Here is an 18,409-nt window from a genome sequence, read left to right as displayed (position 1 = left end):
TCCTTTCCTCTTCTCTTACTTTTGTTTTATTCCTCTGCAGGTTGAATGTAACCTTCTGTTCCTCTCCTCTCCTCTGCAGGTTGAATGTAATCTTCAGTAGATTTGATGAAGTCCAAAGATCTGGGAACATGATCCCATCCTCAGCTTCAGGTGAGTGATGCTGCTGCTGGACCCCTGTTCTGTTGATTCATGGTGGAGGGGCTATTACCATTGCTCCTGGGGCTGTTTGTGTCTATTTTCTTCCTGTGTTCTGCTCTCTCTCTTTCATTTTCCTGTGTATTTTGTATGCACTTTGAGTTTCTGGACGGACTCAAATACAACCATCTTATTGACTTAGCTGAGAGTTGTTTCCCATGGAGCTCTAGGGTTATGAGGGGATTTGCCTAATTTCTCCTTGAGATCTCTCTCCTCTATCTAGTTTGTTCGCTCTCTCTGTCTTTCTTTCTTCTTCTTTTTATAAGAAACATTAATGTGTTGAAAATCCCAAATAGTTTGCATGGTCAACTTACACACAGCTCTGACACACATACTTACCCCACCAGACATGCACCCAGGGGTCTTTTCACAGTCCCCAAATCCAGAACAAATTCAAGAAAGCGTACAGTATTATATAAAGCCATTATTTCATGGAACTCCGTTCCATCTCATATTGCTCAGATGAACAGCAAACCTGGTTTCAAAAAAACGGATAAAGCAACACCTCATGGCACAACGACTCTCTCTTTGACCTGGATAGTTTGTGTGTATTGGACCTAGATAGTTTGTGTGTGTGTATTGGTATTGATATGTAGACTACGTGTGACTTTTTAATTTATTTTTGAATTGATGTAGTTCTGTCCTTGAGCTGTTGTCTATTAATGTGTGGACCCCAGGAAGAGTAGCTGCTGCTTTTGAAACAGCTAATGGGGATCCTAATAAAATAGAAAACAGCAAATCTATAGATTTTAGTGTTTCTCTCTCTCGCTCTGCGTGTGTTTCTCTCTCTCGCTCTGCGTGTGTTTCTCTCTCTCGCTCTGCGTGTGTTTCTCTCTCTCGCTCTGCGTGTGTTTCTCTCTCGCTCTGCGTGTGTTTCTCTCTCTCGCTCTGCGTGTGTTTCTCTCTCTCTCTGCGTGTGTTTCTCTCTCTCTCTGCGTGTGTTTCTCTCTCTCTCTGCGTGTGTTTCTCTCTCTCTCTGCGTGTGTTTCTCTCTCTCTCTGCGTGTGTTTCTCTCTCTCTCTCTCTCTCTGCGTGTGTTTCTCTCTCTCTCTCTGTGTGTGTTTCTCTCTCTGCGTGTGTTTCTCTCTCTCTCTCTGCGTGTGTTTCTCTCTCTCTCTGCGTGTGTTTCTCTCTCTCTCTGCGTGTGTTTCTCTCTCTCTCTGCGTGTGTTTCTCTCTCTCTCTGCGTGTGTTTCTCTCTCTCTGCGTGTGTTTCTCTCTCTCTCTGCGCGTGTTTCTCTCTCTCTCTGCGCGTGTTTCTCTCTCTCTGCGTGTGTTTCTCTCTCTCTCTCTCTGCGTGTGTTTCTCTCTCTCTCTCTGCGCGTGTTTCTCTCTCTCTCTCTGCGTGTGTTTCTCTCTCTCTCTCTGCGTGTGTTTCTCTCTCTCTCTCTGCGCGTGTTTCTCTCTCTCTCTCTGCGTGTGTTTCTCTCTCTCTCTCTGCGTGTGTTTCTCTCTCTCTCTCTGCGTGTGTTTCTCTCTCTCTCTCTGCGTGTGTTTCTCTCTCTCTCTCTGCGCGTGTTTCTCTCTCTCTCTCTCTCTGCGTGTGTTTCTCTCTCTCTCTCGCTCTGCGTGTGTTTCTCTCTCTCTCGCTCTGCGTGTGTTTCTCTCTCTCTCGCTCTGCGTGTGTTTCTCTCTCTCTCGCTCTGCGTGTGTTTCTCTCTCGCTCTGCGTGTGTTTCTCTCTCTCTCTCTGCGTGTGTTTCTCTCTCTCTCTCTCTGCGTGTGTTTCTCTCTCTCTCTCTCTGCGTGTGTTTCTCTCTCTCTCTCTCTGCGTGTGTTTCTCTCTCTCTCTCTCTGCGTGTGTTTCTCTCTCTCTCTCTCTGCGTGTGTTTCTCTCTCTCTCTCTCTGCGTGTGTTTCTCTCTCTCTCTCTCTCTGCGTGTGTTTCTCTCTCTCTCTCTCTCTGCGTGTGTTTCTCTCTCTCTCTCTGCCTGTGTTTCTCTCTCTCTCTCTGCGTGTGTTTCTCTCTCTCTCTCTCTCTCTCTGCGTGTGTTTCTCTCTCTCTCTCTCTCTCTCTCTCTGCGTGTGTTTCTCTCTCTCTCTCTCTCTCTCTCTCTGCGTGTGTTTCTCTCTCTCTCTGCGTGTGTTTCTCTCTCGCTCTCTGCGTGTGTTTCTCTCTCTCTCTCTGCGTGTGTTTCTCTCGCTCTGCGTGTGTTTCTCTCTCTCGCTCTGCGTGTGTTTCTCTCTCTCGCTCTGCGTGTGTTTCTCTCTCTCGCTCTGCGTGTGTTTCTCTCTCTCGCTCTGCGTGTGTTTCTCTCTCTCTCGCTCTGCGTGTGTTTCTCTCTCTCTCGCTCTGCGTGTGTTTCTCTCTCTCTCGCTCTGCGTGTGTTTCTCTCTCTCTCTGCGTGTGTTTCTCTCTCTCTGCGTGTGTTTCTCTCTCTCTCGCTCTGCGTGTGTTTCTCAATTCAATTCAATTCAATTTGCTTTATTGGCATGACGTAACAATGTACATATTGCCAAAGCTTATTTACAATATAAAAATGAGAATCAAAATGGTCAACGGGACAACAGTAACAACAATAACTAAGTGTCAAAATAACCATACATTCAACAATAACAATAAACATACAGTAGAGTACATGTGCAGGTTGATTGGTCTGTCAGACACTGTCCCTCAACTTATGGCAGGCAGCAATGTAGTGCGCTGCCAACCCACAGCTCTCTGCGTCCTCCCCCAACAGGACGGGTAGCCTATCCTCATCAGAGAGGTCTTTAAAACCTTGAATAAGAGTTTCAAATTTGGGGAAATGACACACTCTAATTGTTTTATATTTTTGACATTTTGTCAGGAAATGCAGCTCCGTCTCAAGTTCTGCTGTTGTGCAGTGGTTGCACAGCCTTTCCTCTACAGGGAGCCAGGTTTTCCTGTGTCTACCCTTCTCAATGGCAAGGCTGTGCTCACTGAGCCTGTACTTTGTCAAGGTTTTTCTAAGGTTTTGATCAGTAACCATAGTCAAATAGTTAGCCATGGTGTACTGTCGATTTAGGGCCAGATAGCACTGCATTTTGCTCTGTGCTTGTGCTTGTGTTTCCCAATAAGCAATGTAGTTTTGTTTTGACTGTGTTGTAATTTGGTTTATTCTGATTGATTGGATGTTCTGGTCCTGAGGCTTCAGTGTGTTAGTAGAACAGGTTTGTGAACTCAGCCCCAGGACCAGCTGGATGAGGGGACTCTTTTCTTTGCTCAGCTCTTGGTATTGCAGGGCTTGGTAGTGATATGAGAGGGGGTCACTGTATTTTAGATGTTTCCAAAACTTAATTGCTCTTTTTTGAGTTTTTATTATTAGTGGATATTTGCCTAATTCTGCCCTGCATGCATTGTTTGTAGTTTTCCTCTGGACATGTAGGAGAATCTTACAGAACTCTGCATGCAGGGTTTCAATGGGATGTTTGTCCCATTTGATGAAATCTTGTTTTGCAAGTGGACCCCACACCTCGCTGCCATAAAGTGCAATTGGTTCAATGACATATTCAATTAGTTTTAGCCAGATTTTAATAGGTATTTCAATTTGAATTTGCTTTTTAATTGCGTAGAATGCCCTGCGTGCTTTCTCTCTCAGTTCATTCACTGCCTCATTAAGGTGTCCAGTTGAGCTTATTTTTAAACCTAAGTAATTGTAGTGTGTGCAGTACTCTATATATTTTGTACCAATTGAGAACTTTGGTCTAATTCCCTGAGATCTGGATCTTCTCTGGAAAATCATTATTTTAGTCTTTTTGGGGTTTACTGCCAGGGCCCAGGTCTGGCAGTACTGCTCTAGCAGATCCAGGCTCTGCTGTAGGCCATGTGCTGTGGGTGACAACAGGCATAGGTCATCTGCAAAGAGTAGGCATTTAACCTCTGAATTATGGAGACTAACACCAGGGGCTGAGGATTTATCTAGAATAGTGGCCAATTCGTTGATGTAAATATTGAAGAGTGCAGGGCTCAGATTACAACCCTGACGAAGGCCCCGCCCCTGGTTAAAGAATTCTGTTCTTTTCTTGCCAATTTTAATGCTGCACGTATTGCCAGTATACATTGATTTAATTATGTCATATGTTTTACCCCCTACACCACTTTCAATAACTTTGTAGAACAGTCCTGTGTGCCAAATAGAATCAAATGCTTTTTGGAAGTCGATAAAGCAAGCGTATATTTTGGTATTATTTTGGTGGACATGTTTACCTATCAGGGTGTGTAGGGTGTAAATATGATCGGTCGTGCGATGTTTTGGTATAAATCCAATTTGGCTTTTACTCAAGACATTGTGCTTATTAAGGAAGTTTAGAACTCTTACATTTATAATACTACAGAAAACCTTCCCCAGGTTACTGTTCACACAAATGCCTCTGTAATTGTTAGGGTCAAATTTGTCTCCGTTTTTAAAGATTGGGGTTATGAGTCCTTGATTCCAGATGTCAGGGAAATAACCTACACTCAGGATCAAATTAAACAGTTTTAATATGGCCAATTGAAATTTTGCACTAGTGAGTTTGAGCATCTCATTTAGGATGCCATCAGGTCCGCATGCCTTTTTAAATTTGAGAGCCTGAAGTTTCTTATAGAGCTCCTGGTCAGTAATTGGGGAGTCCAGTGGATTTTGGTTGTCCTTTATAGCTTTTTCTAATCCATTCAACTTCTCATGAATTTGGCGTTGTTCTGCGTTTGTGTCAATTTGAACGGTGTTGTAGAGTGTTTTAAAATGGGTTGTCCATATGTCACCATTTTGTATCGCTAATTCCTCTTGTTTAGATTTCTTGAATTTTTTCCAATTTTGCCAGAAGTTGTTTGTTTATGGACTCCTCAATTAGCATCAGCTGCTTTCTGTTGTACTGGGCTTTTTTGGTTCTGAGTGTACGTTTATAGAGTTTTAAAGTCTCACAGTAATGAAGGCGTAATTCACCATTATTTGGGTCTCTGTGCTTTTGGTTGGATAGTGTTCTAATTTTTTTTCTTATAATTTTACAATCTGCATCAAACCAGTTGTCATCTGTGTCATTGTTTTGTTTTTTATCAATTTCAATTGTGCTTCTTTTGCCGTTTGCCTGAATATATAGTTGATGTTTTGTACTGCTAGATTGATGCCTTCTTTACTGTGAGTGAATGTGGTATCCAGAAAGTTATCTAAGAGTGTTTGGATATTTTGGTTCCAGGTTGCTTTCTGGTATTCTTCTGTGCTGTTTTGGGCCCATCTGTATGAATTTCTGATGTTGTACAGCTTACTGGGCTGTGAATGTGTGGTTGTTTCCATGTCTGTTCTTTTGAGGAACAATGTAATTTGGCTGTGATCAGACAGAGGTGTTAGTGGCTTGACAGTGAATGAGCTGAGAGAGAAAGGGTCAATGTCTGTGATCATATAGTCTACTGTACTGTGGCCAAGAGGTGAGCAGTAGGTGAATCTCCCCAAAGAGTCCCCCCGTAACCTACCATTGACAAAGTACAGACCCAGGCTTCTACAGAGCTGCAAAAGATCCCTTCCGTTTTTGTTGACGGTGCTGTCACTGTTGTTTCTATGGGGGAGATTAAGGCAGTTAGAAACAGTATGGCCTGTAATAAAGCTGTCCCCTCGTGTGCTCGTTAGATCAGGTAGTGTTCCTGTGCGCGCATTTGTGTCCCCACAGATGAGCACATTTCCCTGGGCCTGGAAATGGCACGTCTCTTCCTCAAGGGTAGGGAAGATCTCCTCTGAGTAATATGGGGATTCTGAGGGGGGGATATAAATTGCGCAAAGGAACACATCTTTTTCTGTCAGTACAAGTTCTTTTTTCAGTTTTAACCAAATGTGATATTTGCCAATTTTGAGGGGGTCAATTAGATGTTGTAGTTCGGATTTGTACCAAATGATCAGTCCTCCAGAGTCTCTGCCTCTATTGACAGAGCTGTGTTTCTGTGACGGTACAATTACCTCTCTGTAACCTGTGGGACAGTGAGTGACAATGTCAGCCTTACACCATGTCTCCTGCAGAATGATGACATCAACATCTTTAAGGTTTTTGTTGAACTCCAGTGCTAAACTCTTCAGTCCAAAGGTTGATGAGTTTAGGCCCTGAATGTTCCACATGCTAACTGATAGCGATTTCATGTTACAAAAGAAAGAATAGCAGTCAGAAATACTGTGACTACTAACTATTAAGTTGTTAACTATTAAGTTGTTAAGAGCGAGATAAACAGGATAACAGCTAACATTCTTTCTGTTATATATATAAACATTCCTATTCATTGAACAAGTACATTTGAGTACAATAGGTGTGTGTGTGTGTGTGTGTGTGTGTGTGTGTGTGTGTGGTGTGTGGTGTGTGGTGTGTGTGTGTGTGTGTGTGTGTGTGTGTGTGTGTGTGTGTGTGTGTGTGTGTGTGTGTGTGTGTGTGTGTGTGTGTGTGTGTGTTTAGTGCAGTTTAGTGCAGATGTATTGGAGGAGCTGTTTAATCTCACTTAATCCTACAAGGTTCTCCTGTCCTCTGACGACCTCTGCGTAGCTGCGCTGGTCCTGCTGTTGGGCCCTGTGGAGTGGAGGGGGACCAGGTCTGGGCCGTGGGGCTTCCTCTCTGGTCTGGTAGGGGTGGTGGTCTGATGCGGGGTAGTAGGCTGGGCCCGGTCCGGTCTGGCTAAGCCGATGGAAGTGGTGATGGTCTGGTGGTGGGTGGGGCCTGTGGGGTGCGCTGGGTCTGGTGTGGCGTTGAAGGGGCCTGGGGCTCCTTGTTGGTGCAGTGGTCTGGTAGGGGTCTCTGGGTGGTCCTCTGTCCAATACGGCATGAGGTGTTTGTCTACCAAGTGCCACGTCCTTTAGAGACTTGGTAAACATCCCTAATGTCTGTTTCCTCAGATGGGAGTGGTCGTGCAGATGCTCTGGGGTGATTGTTGGGTGGTGAGCAACGTGTACGTTCGGGAGTAGGCCACACCCTCTGGTGATGTCTCTCTCTCGCTCTGCGTGTGTTTCTCTCTCTCGCTCTGCGTGTGTTTCTCTCGCTCTGCGTGTGTTTCTCTCGCTCTGCGTGTGTTTCTCTCTCTCGCTCTGCGTGTGTTTCTCTCTCTCGCTCTGCGTGTGTTTCTCTCTCTCTCTCTGCGTGTGTTTCTCTCTCTCTCTCTCTGCGTGTGTCTCTCTCTCTCTCTGCGCGTGTTTCTCTCTCTCTCTCTGCGCGTGTTTCTCTCTCTCTCTCTGTGTGTGTTTCTCTCTCTCTGCGTGTGTGTTTCTCTCTCTCTGCGTGTGTTTCTCTCTCTCTCTCTCTGCGTGTGTTTCTCTCTCTCTCTCTGCGCGTGTTTCTCTCTCTCTCTCTGCGCGTGTTTCTCTGTCTCTGCGTGTGTTTCTCTCTCTCTCTGCGTGTGTTTCTCTCTCTCTCTCTGCGCGTGTTTCTCTCTCTCTCTCTGCGCGTGTTTCTCTCTCTCTCTCTGCGTGTGTTTCTCTCTCTCTCTCTCTGCGTGTGTTTCTCTCTCTCTCTCTCTGCGTGTGTTTCTCTCTCTCTCTCTCTGCGTGTGTTTCTCTCTCTCTCTCTGTGCGTGTTTCTCTCTCTCTGCGCGTGTTTCTCTCTCGCTCTCTGCGTGTGTTTCTCTCTCGCTCTCTGCGTGTGTTTCTCTCTCTCGCTCTCTGCGTGTGTTTCTCTCTCTCGCTCTCTGCGTGTGTTTCTCTCTCTCGCTCTCTCTCTCTGCGTGTGTTTCTCTCGCTCTCTCTCTCTGCGTGTGTTTCTCTCTCTCGCTCTCTGCGTGTGTTTCTCTCTCTCGCTCTCTGCGTGTGTTTCTCTCTCTCGCTCTCTGCATGTGTTTCTCTCTCTATCTCTGCGTGTGTTTCTCTCTCTCTCTCTGCGTGTGTTTCTCTCTCTCTCTCTGCGTGTGTTTCTCTCTCTCTCTCTGCGTGTGTTTCTCTCTCTCTCTCTGCGTGTGTTTCTCTCTCTCTCTCTGCGTGTGTTTCTCTCTCTCTCTCTGCGTGTGTGTCTCTCTCTCTGCGCGTGTTTCTCTCTCTCTGCGCGTGTTTCTCTCTCTCTCTCTGCGCGTGTTTCTCTCTCTCTCTCTCTGCGCGTGTTTCTCTCTCTCTCTCGCTGCGTGTGTTTCTCTCTCTCTCTGCGTGTGTTTCTCTCTCTCTCTGCCTGTGTTTCTCTCTCTCTCTCTGCCTGTGTTTCTCTCTCTCTCTCTCTGCCTGTGTTTCTCTCTCTCTCTCTCTCTCTCTCTCTCTCTCTCTCTCTCTCTCTCTCTCTCTCTCTCTCTCTCTGCGTGTGTTTCTCTCTCTCTCTCTCTCTCTGCGTGTGTTTCTCTCTCGCTCTCTGCGTGTGTTTCTCTCTCGCTCCCTGCGTGTGTTTCTCTCTCGCTCCCTGCGTGTGTTTCTCTCTCTCTCTGCGTGTGTTTCTCTCTCTCTCTGCGTGTGTTTCTCTCTCTCTCTGCGTGTGTTTCTCTCTCTCGCTCTGCGTGTGTTTCTCTCTCGCTCTGCGTGTGTTTCTCTCTCTCGCTCTGCGTGTGTTTCTCTCTCTCTCGCTCTGCGTGTGTTTCTCTCTCGCTCTGCGTGTGTTTCTCTCTCTCTCTCTCTGCGTGTGTTTCTCTCTCTCTCTCTCTGCGTGTGTTTCTCTCTCTCGCTCTGCGTGTGTTTCTCTCTCTCGCTCTGCGTGTGTTTCTTTCTCGCTCTGCGTGTGTTTCTCTCTCTCGCTCTGCGTGTGTTTCTCTCTCTCGCTCTGCGTGTGTTTCTCTCTCTCGCTCTGCGTGTGTTTCTCTCTCTCGCTCTGCGTGTGTTTCTCTCTCTCGCTCTGCGTGTGTTTCTCTCTCTCGCTCTGCGTGTGTTTCTCTCTCTCGCTCTGCGTGTGTTTCTCTCTCTCGCTCTGCGTGTGTTTCTCTCTCTCGCTCTGCGTGTGTTTCTCTCTCTCGCTCTGCGTGTGTTTCTCTCTCTCTCTCTGCGTGTGTTTCTCTCTCTCTCTCTGCGCGTGTTTCTCTCTCTCTCTGCGCGTGTTCTCTCTCTCTCTGCGCGTGTTCTCTCTCTCTCTGCGCGTGTTTCTCTCTCTCTCTCTGCGCGTGTTTCTCTCTCTCTCTCTGCGCGTGTGTCTCTCTCTCTCTCTGCGTGTGTGTCTCTCTCTCTGCGTGTGTTTCTCTCTCTCTCTCTGCGTGTGTGTCTCTCTCTCTGCGTGTGTTTCTCTCTCTCTCTCTGCGCGTGTGTCTCTCTCTCTCTCTGCGTGTGTGTCTCTCTCTCTGCGTGTGTTTCTCTCTCTCTCTCTGCGCGTGTTTCTCTCTCTCTCTCTGCGCGTGTGTCTCTCTCTCTCTCTGCGTGTGTGTCTCTCTCTGCGTGTGTGTCTCTCTCTCTGCGTGTGTGTCTCTCTCTCTGCGCGTGTTTCTCTCTCTCTCTCTGCGTGTGTTTCTCTCTCTCGCTCTGCGTGTGTTTCTCTCTCTCTCTCTGCGTGTGTTTCTCTCTCTCTCTCTGCGCGTGTTTCTCTCTCTCTCTCTGCGCGTGTTTCTCTGTCTCTGCGTGTGTTTCTCTCTCTCTCTCTGCGTGTGTTTCTCTCTCTCTCTCTGCGTGTGTTTCTCTCTCTCTCTCTCTGCGCGTGTTTCTCTCTCTCTCTCTGCGCGTGTTTCTCTCTCTCTCTCTGCGCGTGTTTCTCTCTCGCTCTCTGCGTGTGTTTCTCTCTCGCTCTCTGCGTGTGTTTCTCTCTCTCGCTCTCTGCGTGTGTTTCTCTCTCTCTCTCTCTGCTTGTGTTTCTCTCTCTCTCTCTCTGCGTGTGTTTCTCTCTCTCGCTCTCTGCGTGTGTTTCTCTCTCTCTCTCTCTGCGTGTGTTTCTCTCTCTCTCTCTCTGCGTGTGTTTCTCTCTCTCGCTCTCTGCGTGTGTTTCTCTCTCTCTCTCTGCGTGTGTTTCTCTCTCTCTCTCTGCGTGTGTTTCTCTCTCTCGCTCTCTGCGTGTGTTTCTCTCTCTCTCTCTGCGTGTGTTTCTCTCTCTCTCTCTGCGTGTGTGTCTCTCTCTCTCTCTCTGCGCGTGTTTCTCTCTCTCGCTGCGTGTGTTTCTCTCTCTCTCTGCGTGTGTTTCTCTCTCTCTCTGCGTGTGTTTCTCTCTCTCTCTCTGCCTGTGTTTCTCTCTCTCTCTGCGTGTGTTTCTCTCTCTCTCTCTCTCTCTCTCTCTCTCTCTCTGCGTGTGTTTCTCTCTCGCTCTCTGCGTGTGTTTCTCTCTCGCTCTCTGCGTGTGTTTCTCTCTCGCTCTCTGCGTGTGTTTCTCTCTCGCTCTCTGCGTGTGTTTCTCTCTCGCTCTCTGCGTGTGTTTCTCTCTCTCTCTGCGTGTGTTTCTCTCTCTCGCTCTGCGTGTGTTTCTCTCTCTCGCTCTGCGTGTGTTTCTCTCTCTCTCGCTCTGCGTGTGTTTCTCTCTCTCTCTCTCTGCGTGTGTTTCTCTCTCTCTCTCTCTGCGTGTGTTTCTCTCTCTCTCTCTCTGCGTGTGTTTCTCTCACTCTCTCTGCGTGTGTTTCTCTCTCGCTCTGCGTGTGTTTCTCTCTCTCGCTCTGCGTGTGTTTCTCTCTCTCGCTCTGCGTGTGTTTCTCTCTCTCGCTCTGCGTGTGTTTCTCTCTCTCTCTCTGCGTGTGTTTCTCTCTCTCTCTCTGCGTGTGTTTCTCTCTCTCGCTCTGCGTGTGTTTCTCTCTCTCGCTCTGCGTGTGTTTCTCTCTCTCGCTCTGCGTGTGTTTCTCTCTCTCGCTCTGCGTGTGTTTCTCTCTCTCTCTGCGTGTGTTTCTCTCTCTCTCTCTGCGTGTGTTTCTCTCTCTCTCTCTGCGTGTGTTTCTCTCTCTCTCTGCGCGTGTTTCTCTCTCTCTCTCTGCGCGTGTTTCTCTCTCTCTCTGCGCGTGTTTCTCTCTCTCTCTCTGCGCGTGTTTCTCTCTCTCTCTCTGCGCGTGTTTCTCTCTCTCTCTCTGCGCGTGTTTCTCTCTCTCTGCGTGTGTTTCTCTCTCTCTGCGTGTGTTTCTCTCTCTCTGCGTGTGTTTCTCTCTCGCTCTGCGTGTGTTTCTCTCTCGCTCTGCGCGTGTTTCTCTCTCTCTCTCTCTGCGTGTTTCTCTCTCTCTCTCTCTGCGTGTGTCTCTTTCTCTCTCTGCGTGTGTCTCTTTCTCTCTCTGCGTGTGTCTCTTTCTCTCTCTGCGTGTGTCTCTTTCTCTCTCTGTGTGTGTCTCTCTTTCTCTGCGCGTGTCTCTCTCTCTCTGCGTGTGTCTCTCTCTCTCTGCGTGTGTCACTCTTTCTCTCTCTGCGCGTGTCTTTCTCTTTCTCTGCGCGTGTCTCTCTCTCTCTCTCTCTCTCTGCGTGTCTCTCTCTCTCTCTGCGTGTGTTTCTCTCTCTCTCTGTACGTGTCTCTCTCTCTCTCTGCGCGTGTCTCTCTCTCTCTCTGCGCGTGTCTCTCTAGGCTGGATATTTAGCTACATCTCTTTTTGGCTGAGGGAATTAAACACAACACAACCGGAGCTCAAGGTCTTTATAATGTCAGTATAATGTGCTTTTGTACTTGTAGAAAATGTGAATTGGATTTGGGATGGGGATAAATGGGTATTGCATCACGTTTGTTTGTTTGTTTATTTGTTGTTGTTGTTTTTTATGTGCGAGGCCAGGAACTGTATGCTTGAAACTGTTCCTCTCTCCCTCCATTTTCACTCACTCGCTCACTCACTTTTTCCCCAGCTTTCTTGCTTCCCCCCCTCTCTCACCACTTGTTTTCTGTCCTCTCCTTTCTCTCCTCTTGCTGTTGGCACCATTGTGGCCTGGCGGTCTCCTGCCCATGTTGTGTCCACTCTCCAAATCTGTCACCAGTGTGTGGGTTTGTATGTGGGTGAGAGGAGGCCTGAGGGCCAGACTGACAACCTGGGACTTGAGTGGATGAGTTTCCCCATAGGAGGGCAGCCACCACTGTGTCTCAGATGTTGCATTCCCTCAGTGTAGCCAAGCCAGATCAGACTCACTGTAATCCCTTTGTGTGTGTGTGTGTGTGTGTGCGTGTGTGTGTGTGTGTTATGTACAGTGCATTCGGGAAGTATTCAGACCCCTTAACTTTTTCCACATTTTGTTATGTTATGCCTTACTCTAAAATTGATTAAATATTTTTTTTCTTTATCAATCTACACACAATACCTCATAATGACAAAAAGAAAAAAGGTTTTTAGAAATGTATTAAAAATAAAAAAACAAATACCTTCTTTACAGCTATCTTTGTGTGCGGAACACGGAGAAATGTTGCTAATCGACTGAAACCAAAAGAAAAGCTATTGGCATTGCAAACTATTGAATTTCATCTGTCATTGTAGTGGTAAAGTATCTGTATTCCCTAGAGGCATACATCGGCTACAAGTAGAACATGCTTCAGTTTAGTTGACAGGAAATAGAAACTTTAGTAGTTCATCTCCTGGGATATGATGGGATGTTATAATGTCCTGACTGCTGAGGCGTAAGCGATGGGTTTTCCTCCTGTAGAGGTGAAAGGTTGTGATGCGTAGGCTGCTGCTGTCAGATTGTGGCTGTGAATCTCATATAGACTTACTGTAAAAGTCACATTTACCACAACACAGTGATTTGGCCTAAGTCCCCAGATTTATCTTGCAGAAAGCTTATAGGTACTGTTGAGATGACTCATGAGATAGAGAAGCATCCATTGACTCAGTTTGTGCTGGTTGTTGTACACCCTCGATGATGTTTCTTCTGTAAATTACATGGCAACCTTCATCTGATAGGAGTGTCATTTCTTGTTGCTAAAAGCCCAAATGTCACTTCTCTGCAAAAATGAGGGGTCCACTGCAGCCTGAGCCTCTTGATACGTGTTCCCGTGTGGCTCAGTTGGTACACCATGGCATTTGCAACTAGAGTTCTGCGCGGGACTGATTTCTTCATCCTGCCAGCACCCGCAGCTTTTCATACCGCACCAGCCCACCCCCGCGGGATTTCTGTCCGACTTCCACCCACTACAGCAAGAACTTGTCCCGAACCCAACCGCAGTCCCGCAATGTTATTTTAGGCATATGTGACGCAGCTCACTTGCCAGCCATGGTCCCAGCTTGAAGCACCAAATTCTGAGAGTGTGTAAACAATGAGATAAAGATGTGCTTTTAATACAGTAAGTCGGCCTTGTGGAACAACAACATTTTACATCCCTAAGTCATCAGTCTGACCGCCCGCATCATGAAAAATACAGACCGCGCCGCAATAATCTCTGTCCGGACCCGCAGCCCTCTACTTGCAACGCCAGGGTTGTAGCTTCGATTCCCAGGGGAGACCAGTATGCAAAAAACAAAGTATGAAAATGTATGCACTCACTACTGTAAGTTGCTCAGGATAAGAGCATCTGCTAAATGACTAAAATGTACATGTAAAATGAGAGGGATGGCAGCGGTATTGGATGCAGTAGTCACCAGACTAGAACAGGAGGAGAGAGAGAGAGGAGTGCAGGGAGAGACACACACACACAGACGTGAAGCAACATTCTCCCTGACTGTTCACTCACTCTCTTCTCTCTGCTCTGCATGGAAGGAAGGCTTTGCACTATGACAACCGGGGAAGGTAAGAGCACGAATGGAATGGACTATTTAATGTCAAGGGCAGAACACACAGGGCTCAGAGGCGAATGGTTGTTTCTCGCTTGCTCTCGCTCTCGAGGGGGGGGGGGGGGGGGGCAGTGATTTGTAAGGTAGAGAAAGTCATATTAACTCATGATTTGTCTAATTATTTTGTATATTTCTTGTGAGACAATGTAGCAATTTGAGAATGTAGGCCCAGTTCCTAGTGCCCAGATAGTGAACATATAGATCGAAAAACAACAGATAGTGAATGGTGGGGCTGTTGTTTTCAAACTCTCTAATAGAGAACGATGGTTGTTGTTTACCATGTGTCTGTTTTTATTGTGTAGGATAAAACAGACCGCTGTTTTGTTGTATAGTTTATTTATTTTATATTTATATACATATACATACATACAGTTGAAGTCGGAGGTTTACATACACCTTAGCCAAATTAGGATCAACACTTTATTTTAAGAATGTCAGAATAATAGTAGAGAAAATGATTTATTTCAGATTTTATTTCTTTCATCACATTCCCAGTGGGTCAGAAGCTACATACACTCAATTAGTATTTGGTAGCATTGCCTTTAATTGTTTAACTTGGGTCAAACGTTTCAGGTAGCCTTCCACAACCTTCCCACAATAGGTTTAGTGAATTTTGGCCCATTCCTCCTGACAGAGCTGGTGTAACTGAGTCAGGTTTATATGCCTTCTTGCTCGCACACGCTTTTTCAGTTCTGCCCACGAATATTCTATAGGATTGAGGTCAGGACTTTGTGATTGCCACTCCAATACCTTGACTTTGTTGTCCTTAAGCCATTTTGCCACAACTTTGGAAGTATGCTTGGCGTCATTGTCCATTTGGAAGACCCATTTGCGACCAAGCTTTAACTTCCTGACTGATGTCTTGAGATGTTGCTTTAGTATCCAAATAATTTTCCAACCTCATGATGCCATCTATTTTGTGAAGTGCACCAGTCCCTCCTGCAGCAAAGCACCCCCACAACATGATGCTGCCGCCAACCCCGTGCTTCACGGTCGGGATGGTGTTCTTTGGCTTGCAAGCCTGCCCCCTTTTTCCTCCAATTATAACGATGGTCCTTATGGCCAAGCAGTTCTATTTTTGTTTCATCAGACCAGAGGACATTTCTCCAAAACTACGTTCTTTGTCCCCATGTACAGTAGCAAACCGTAGTGTGGCTTTTTTATGGCGGTTTTGGAGCAGTGGCTTCTTCCTTGCTGAGCGGCCTTTCAGGTTATGTCGATATAGGACTTGTTTTACTGTGGATATAGATACTTTTGTACATGTTCCTCCAGCATCTTCACAGGGTCCTTTGCTGTTGTTCTGGGATTCATTTGCACTTTTCGCACCAAAGTACGTTCATCTCTAGAACACAGAACGCGTCTCCTTCCTGAGCGGTATGACGGCTGCGTGGTCCCATGGTGTTTATACTTGCGTACTATTGTTTGTACAGATGAACATAGTACCTTAAGGCGTTTGGAAATTGATCCCAAGGACGCTCTGGCCAAGGAGCACCCAAGCTAACTGGCTAACGTTGGTAATTGCAAATGTGCTGCTGGCAACAATTGAAGAACTTTTTTTGCCAACATTTACTGACATCGGCCATATTCAATGGGTTGAGCGTTCGTTAATTCATCAGTTATTCTGCTGGCACACAGACGAGAGTGCTCTGAAATCGGAGTAGATAGCCAGAGCGAATTTACCATCTACGTCTATCGACAGTTGTCGCAGTGACATCATGAACATTCTATTGAAATGGTTACTTGCATAGTGGAGTGTTTTGTTTACATATAGCTAGCTAGCTAAACAATGAACCATAATCCCAACTCATAACGTTCAATGTTAGCTAGCTAACATTAGGCTATAACTAGCAATACAAATGGCTCTGAGATACGAATAATATAACTACACACATCATACATGTAACTTTAGCTTGCTAGAGAGCCAGCTAACGTTAGCTAGCTAACAGTATACTTTAACTTAAAATGAAAACAACTTTCTGACTAAATTAGATATGTGTAATATCTGAAAATGTAGCTAGCTAGACTATCTTACCCGTATACATGAATGGACGCTTCTCCCTCTCTATATTTGCAATCAACACCAGAATTTTCTTCATCCCCTTATCTATCATACTCTACTTCCACTGATTTCCAAACTCCAGAAAGTGGAGAACAACACCTTTTGCAGTATCTTTCAAAAAAGACGCGTTAAAAAGGATTACCTACACATACTGACCAGATCATGTTATAGACAGAAGCGTGTTACATGGCAGACCAATCCACTCATCTCTTGGCATGTACAGCTCACTTATTATCTCAACCAATCATGGCTAGCGGGAAGGTTCCTGTCTCTTTCTGTGGCTAAACCAACTAGGCTCGTAATTTAAAAATTGTATTCGTATTTACAGATGGCATACAATTTGTTATTAAGGCACATGAAAGGTCACATGTTACAGAAGGCATTTCTGCCAAAAATCGCATCTCCTGTGAAGTAGTAATGTGCACCATGTGCCTAGTTTCCTAAAACGAGTCACATATAATGGTGAAATGATCTTGGTTATACAGTGGCATGTTAAACAAGAGAGAAGATTTTAGGAACGACTCTCTCATAGCATGCACACCAGTGTTTTCTTTGCGTTAATTTAAGTGTGGCGCTGCTCCACGACAGAATCATTCTCGCCAGACCAAAAGAAACATCCTATTTCTACCAAACATAGTTTCAATACAGTTCTGTAAAGCACATTTGCTTTTCTTGGTAAATAGATATTCTGTCTTGGTTCAACACAGTTCTTAAGGTTATTTAGCTCTGTGAGCTGTGGCAGGCAACCAGTGGGCGAGGGACCAGTTCTCGATACAAAAGCTCTGCGGCGCGAAACACAATTCACTTGAATCACCTCAGAGTGCTCCTGTGTGAGGAACTGCAAGAAAGGTACGTTAGTTTGTTTGTTTGACTAAAGTCAGCTTGCCAACTTGTTAATAACTTCAAAAGCTAGCTATAACCTAAAAACTCTTCTAGCATCATTTAGATCTATAATATTGCTGCCACAATTGTAACAGCAATTATCTATCCAATATCCAGAAGTATGTTGACGATAGAAACATGGTTAACTAACGTTACTAGTCTAGCAAGTTAGCTAGCTAGTTCGTTTTGGAACTGTATCAAGTGCAAGCAAGATAGCTACATTTATCTGTCTTCGATTACATACATTTTTTCTCAGATGAGTTTATTTAAATATATCCAGCCACAGCAGCAAAAGAGAAAGGGGGAGCAGGGACAAACTTTATTTTGTTAGCTAACTCTTTAAAAGCTTAAGCTATCGTTTTTATAACAAGTGTATGGCTTACTTTACTAGACAGAGAAGAGGCTGAAACCCGGGAGTGAGGTAGGGATGCATGAGTATTTTCGGGGATAATAGATATATAGTTCATTCTTACATGTTCTATGTTTTAGCTGATTTGAAGAAAAAAAAGTTGATTTAAAAACATTATTGTCATTTTTGAATTCGATTTTCATTATGGCAAGCTAGGACTGATGGTTTGGTGAGCTAAACTAGAAAGGTCTGTTAGTTACAGAGTTGCCGTGGTAACTAAACAATCTAGTAAACTGGCTAGCTACTTCAGTGGGATGTTGAACACATTTCTACCGGCAAATGAAACAATTTCTAGTGTCAAATGTTCTAAATTATAGCCATGGTATGAAAGGCAAAATCAAATCGAGGCTCAATGCGTTCTCTGGAAAATCATGCAACCCCGTGGAAGGTCAGTTCCACTCCGCTAGTGGGTCGTGAAACCCACATGCCGTTTATTTAATTTAATTAAAATATATATATATATATATTTATTACAAAAAACACCGGGAAGGGGTAACAAAGTATTAGAACATGAAGGACAAACAATACAGCATCAAGACACTATCAAATATGTATCAGTCTTTCCGCAACAGAGCCATCCTTATGTGTGAGGGTGCGTGTGCATGATAGTGATATAAAATGTCATGATCACAATCTTGTGAAACCCGAACCCTCCAAGATCCCCCCCACAGTTCCCCAATAGCTGTCCCTCAACCATTCGAGACCCCTCCCACAGCCCCCCCCAAGAAAAAAATGAAAAAATACAATTAATTCCATTCCCCACCCCAAGAACCCCCCAATGCACCAACAACCAAGATAATGAACTAAAGAGAACAAAGGAAAAGACAGAAGAGAACAGAAAACAACAATGCAACATTTTTTTTAAATTATTATTATTATTTTTTAAACAAAGGACATCAAGGACAACTGAAATCATAACAGCAATGCCTACTTTATATGTTAGTGTGCATGTCTGGCACTATTACATGCGTGTGTTCTTGTATGTGTTTATTTGAATGAGAGTGTGTGTATATGCATGTGTACAAACACCTACATGGCATCAGCTTCAGGCAAACCGGCATTAGTTGTAAAAACACTGCCACTTAGTGTCATTCAAATGTACTTTTATTATGTTTTATTTGGACTTTTTTCCCTTTATCTTTTGAGACCATCATTCTCTCTCTCACACAGCAACTCCACTCCCACTTGTCTCCAATTCCACATCCCAACCCTCAGCTTCCCTCAGCCCATCCCATCTATCTCTGCTGGACACCCACTCCGTGTTTCTACGCAACACATATCTTTCAACTATGCTATGATGTTTAACGTACAATTTCAATCTATCTAGTCGAATAGAAGCTACAGATTGCGTGTTGAAGATAAATAC

The 18,409-nt window shown here is 45.1% G+C and overlaps 1 protein-coding gene across 29 annotated transcripts in view; it reads left to right on the top strand.

The window, feature by feature from the left end:
- LOC129816583 (CLIP-associating protein 1-A-like) overlaps window positions 1–18,409 on the top strand; it is a 124,012-nt gene that overhangs the window by 60,320 nt on the left and 45,283 nt on the right. For 28 of the 29 annotated variants that reach the window (XM_055871222.1, XM_055871221.1, XM_055871230.1 and 25 more), the window contains exon 8: window positions 80–150. In XM_055871222.1, coding sequence (XP_055727197.1) covers window positions 80–150 — 71 coding nt within the window. Of the gene's footprint in view, window positions 1–79; window positions 151–13,547; window positions 13,650–18,409 lie in introns of those variants that run through there. The other variant, XM_055871244.1, reaches the window with a different exon arrangement.

This window comes from Salvelinus fontinalis, chromosome 19, assembly GCF_029448725.1.
Source record: "Salvelinus fontinalis isolate EN_2023a chromosome 19, ASM2944872v1, whole genome shotgun sequence".
Lineage (NCBI taxonomy): Eukaryota > Metazoa > Chordata > Actinopteri > Salmoniformes > Salmonidae > Salvelinus > Salvelinus fontinalis.
The sequence above is the reverse complement of the archived record's forward strand: the minus strand, read 5'-3'. Positions and strand labels throughout refer to the sequence as shown.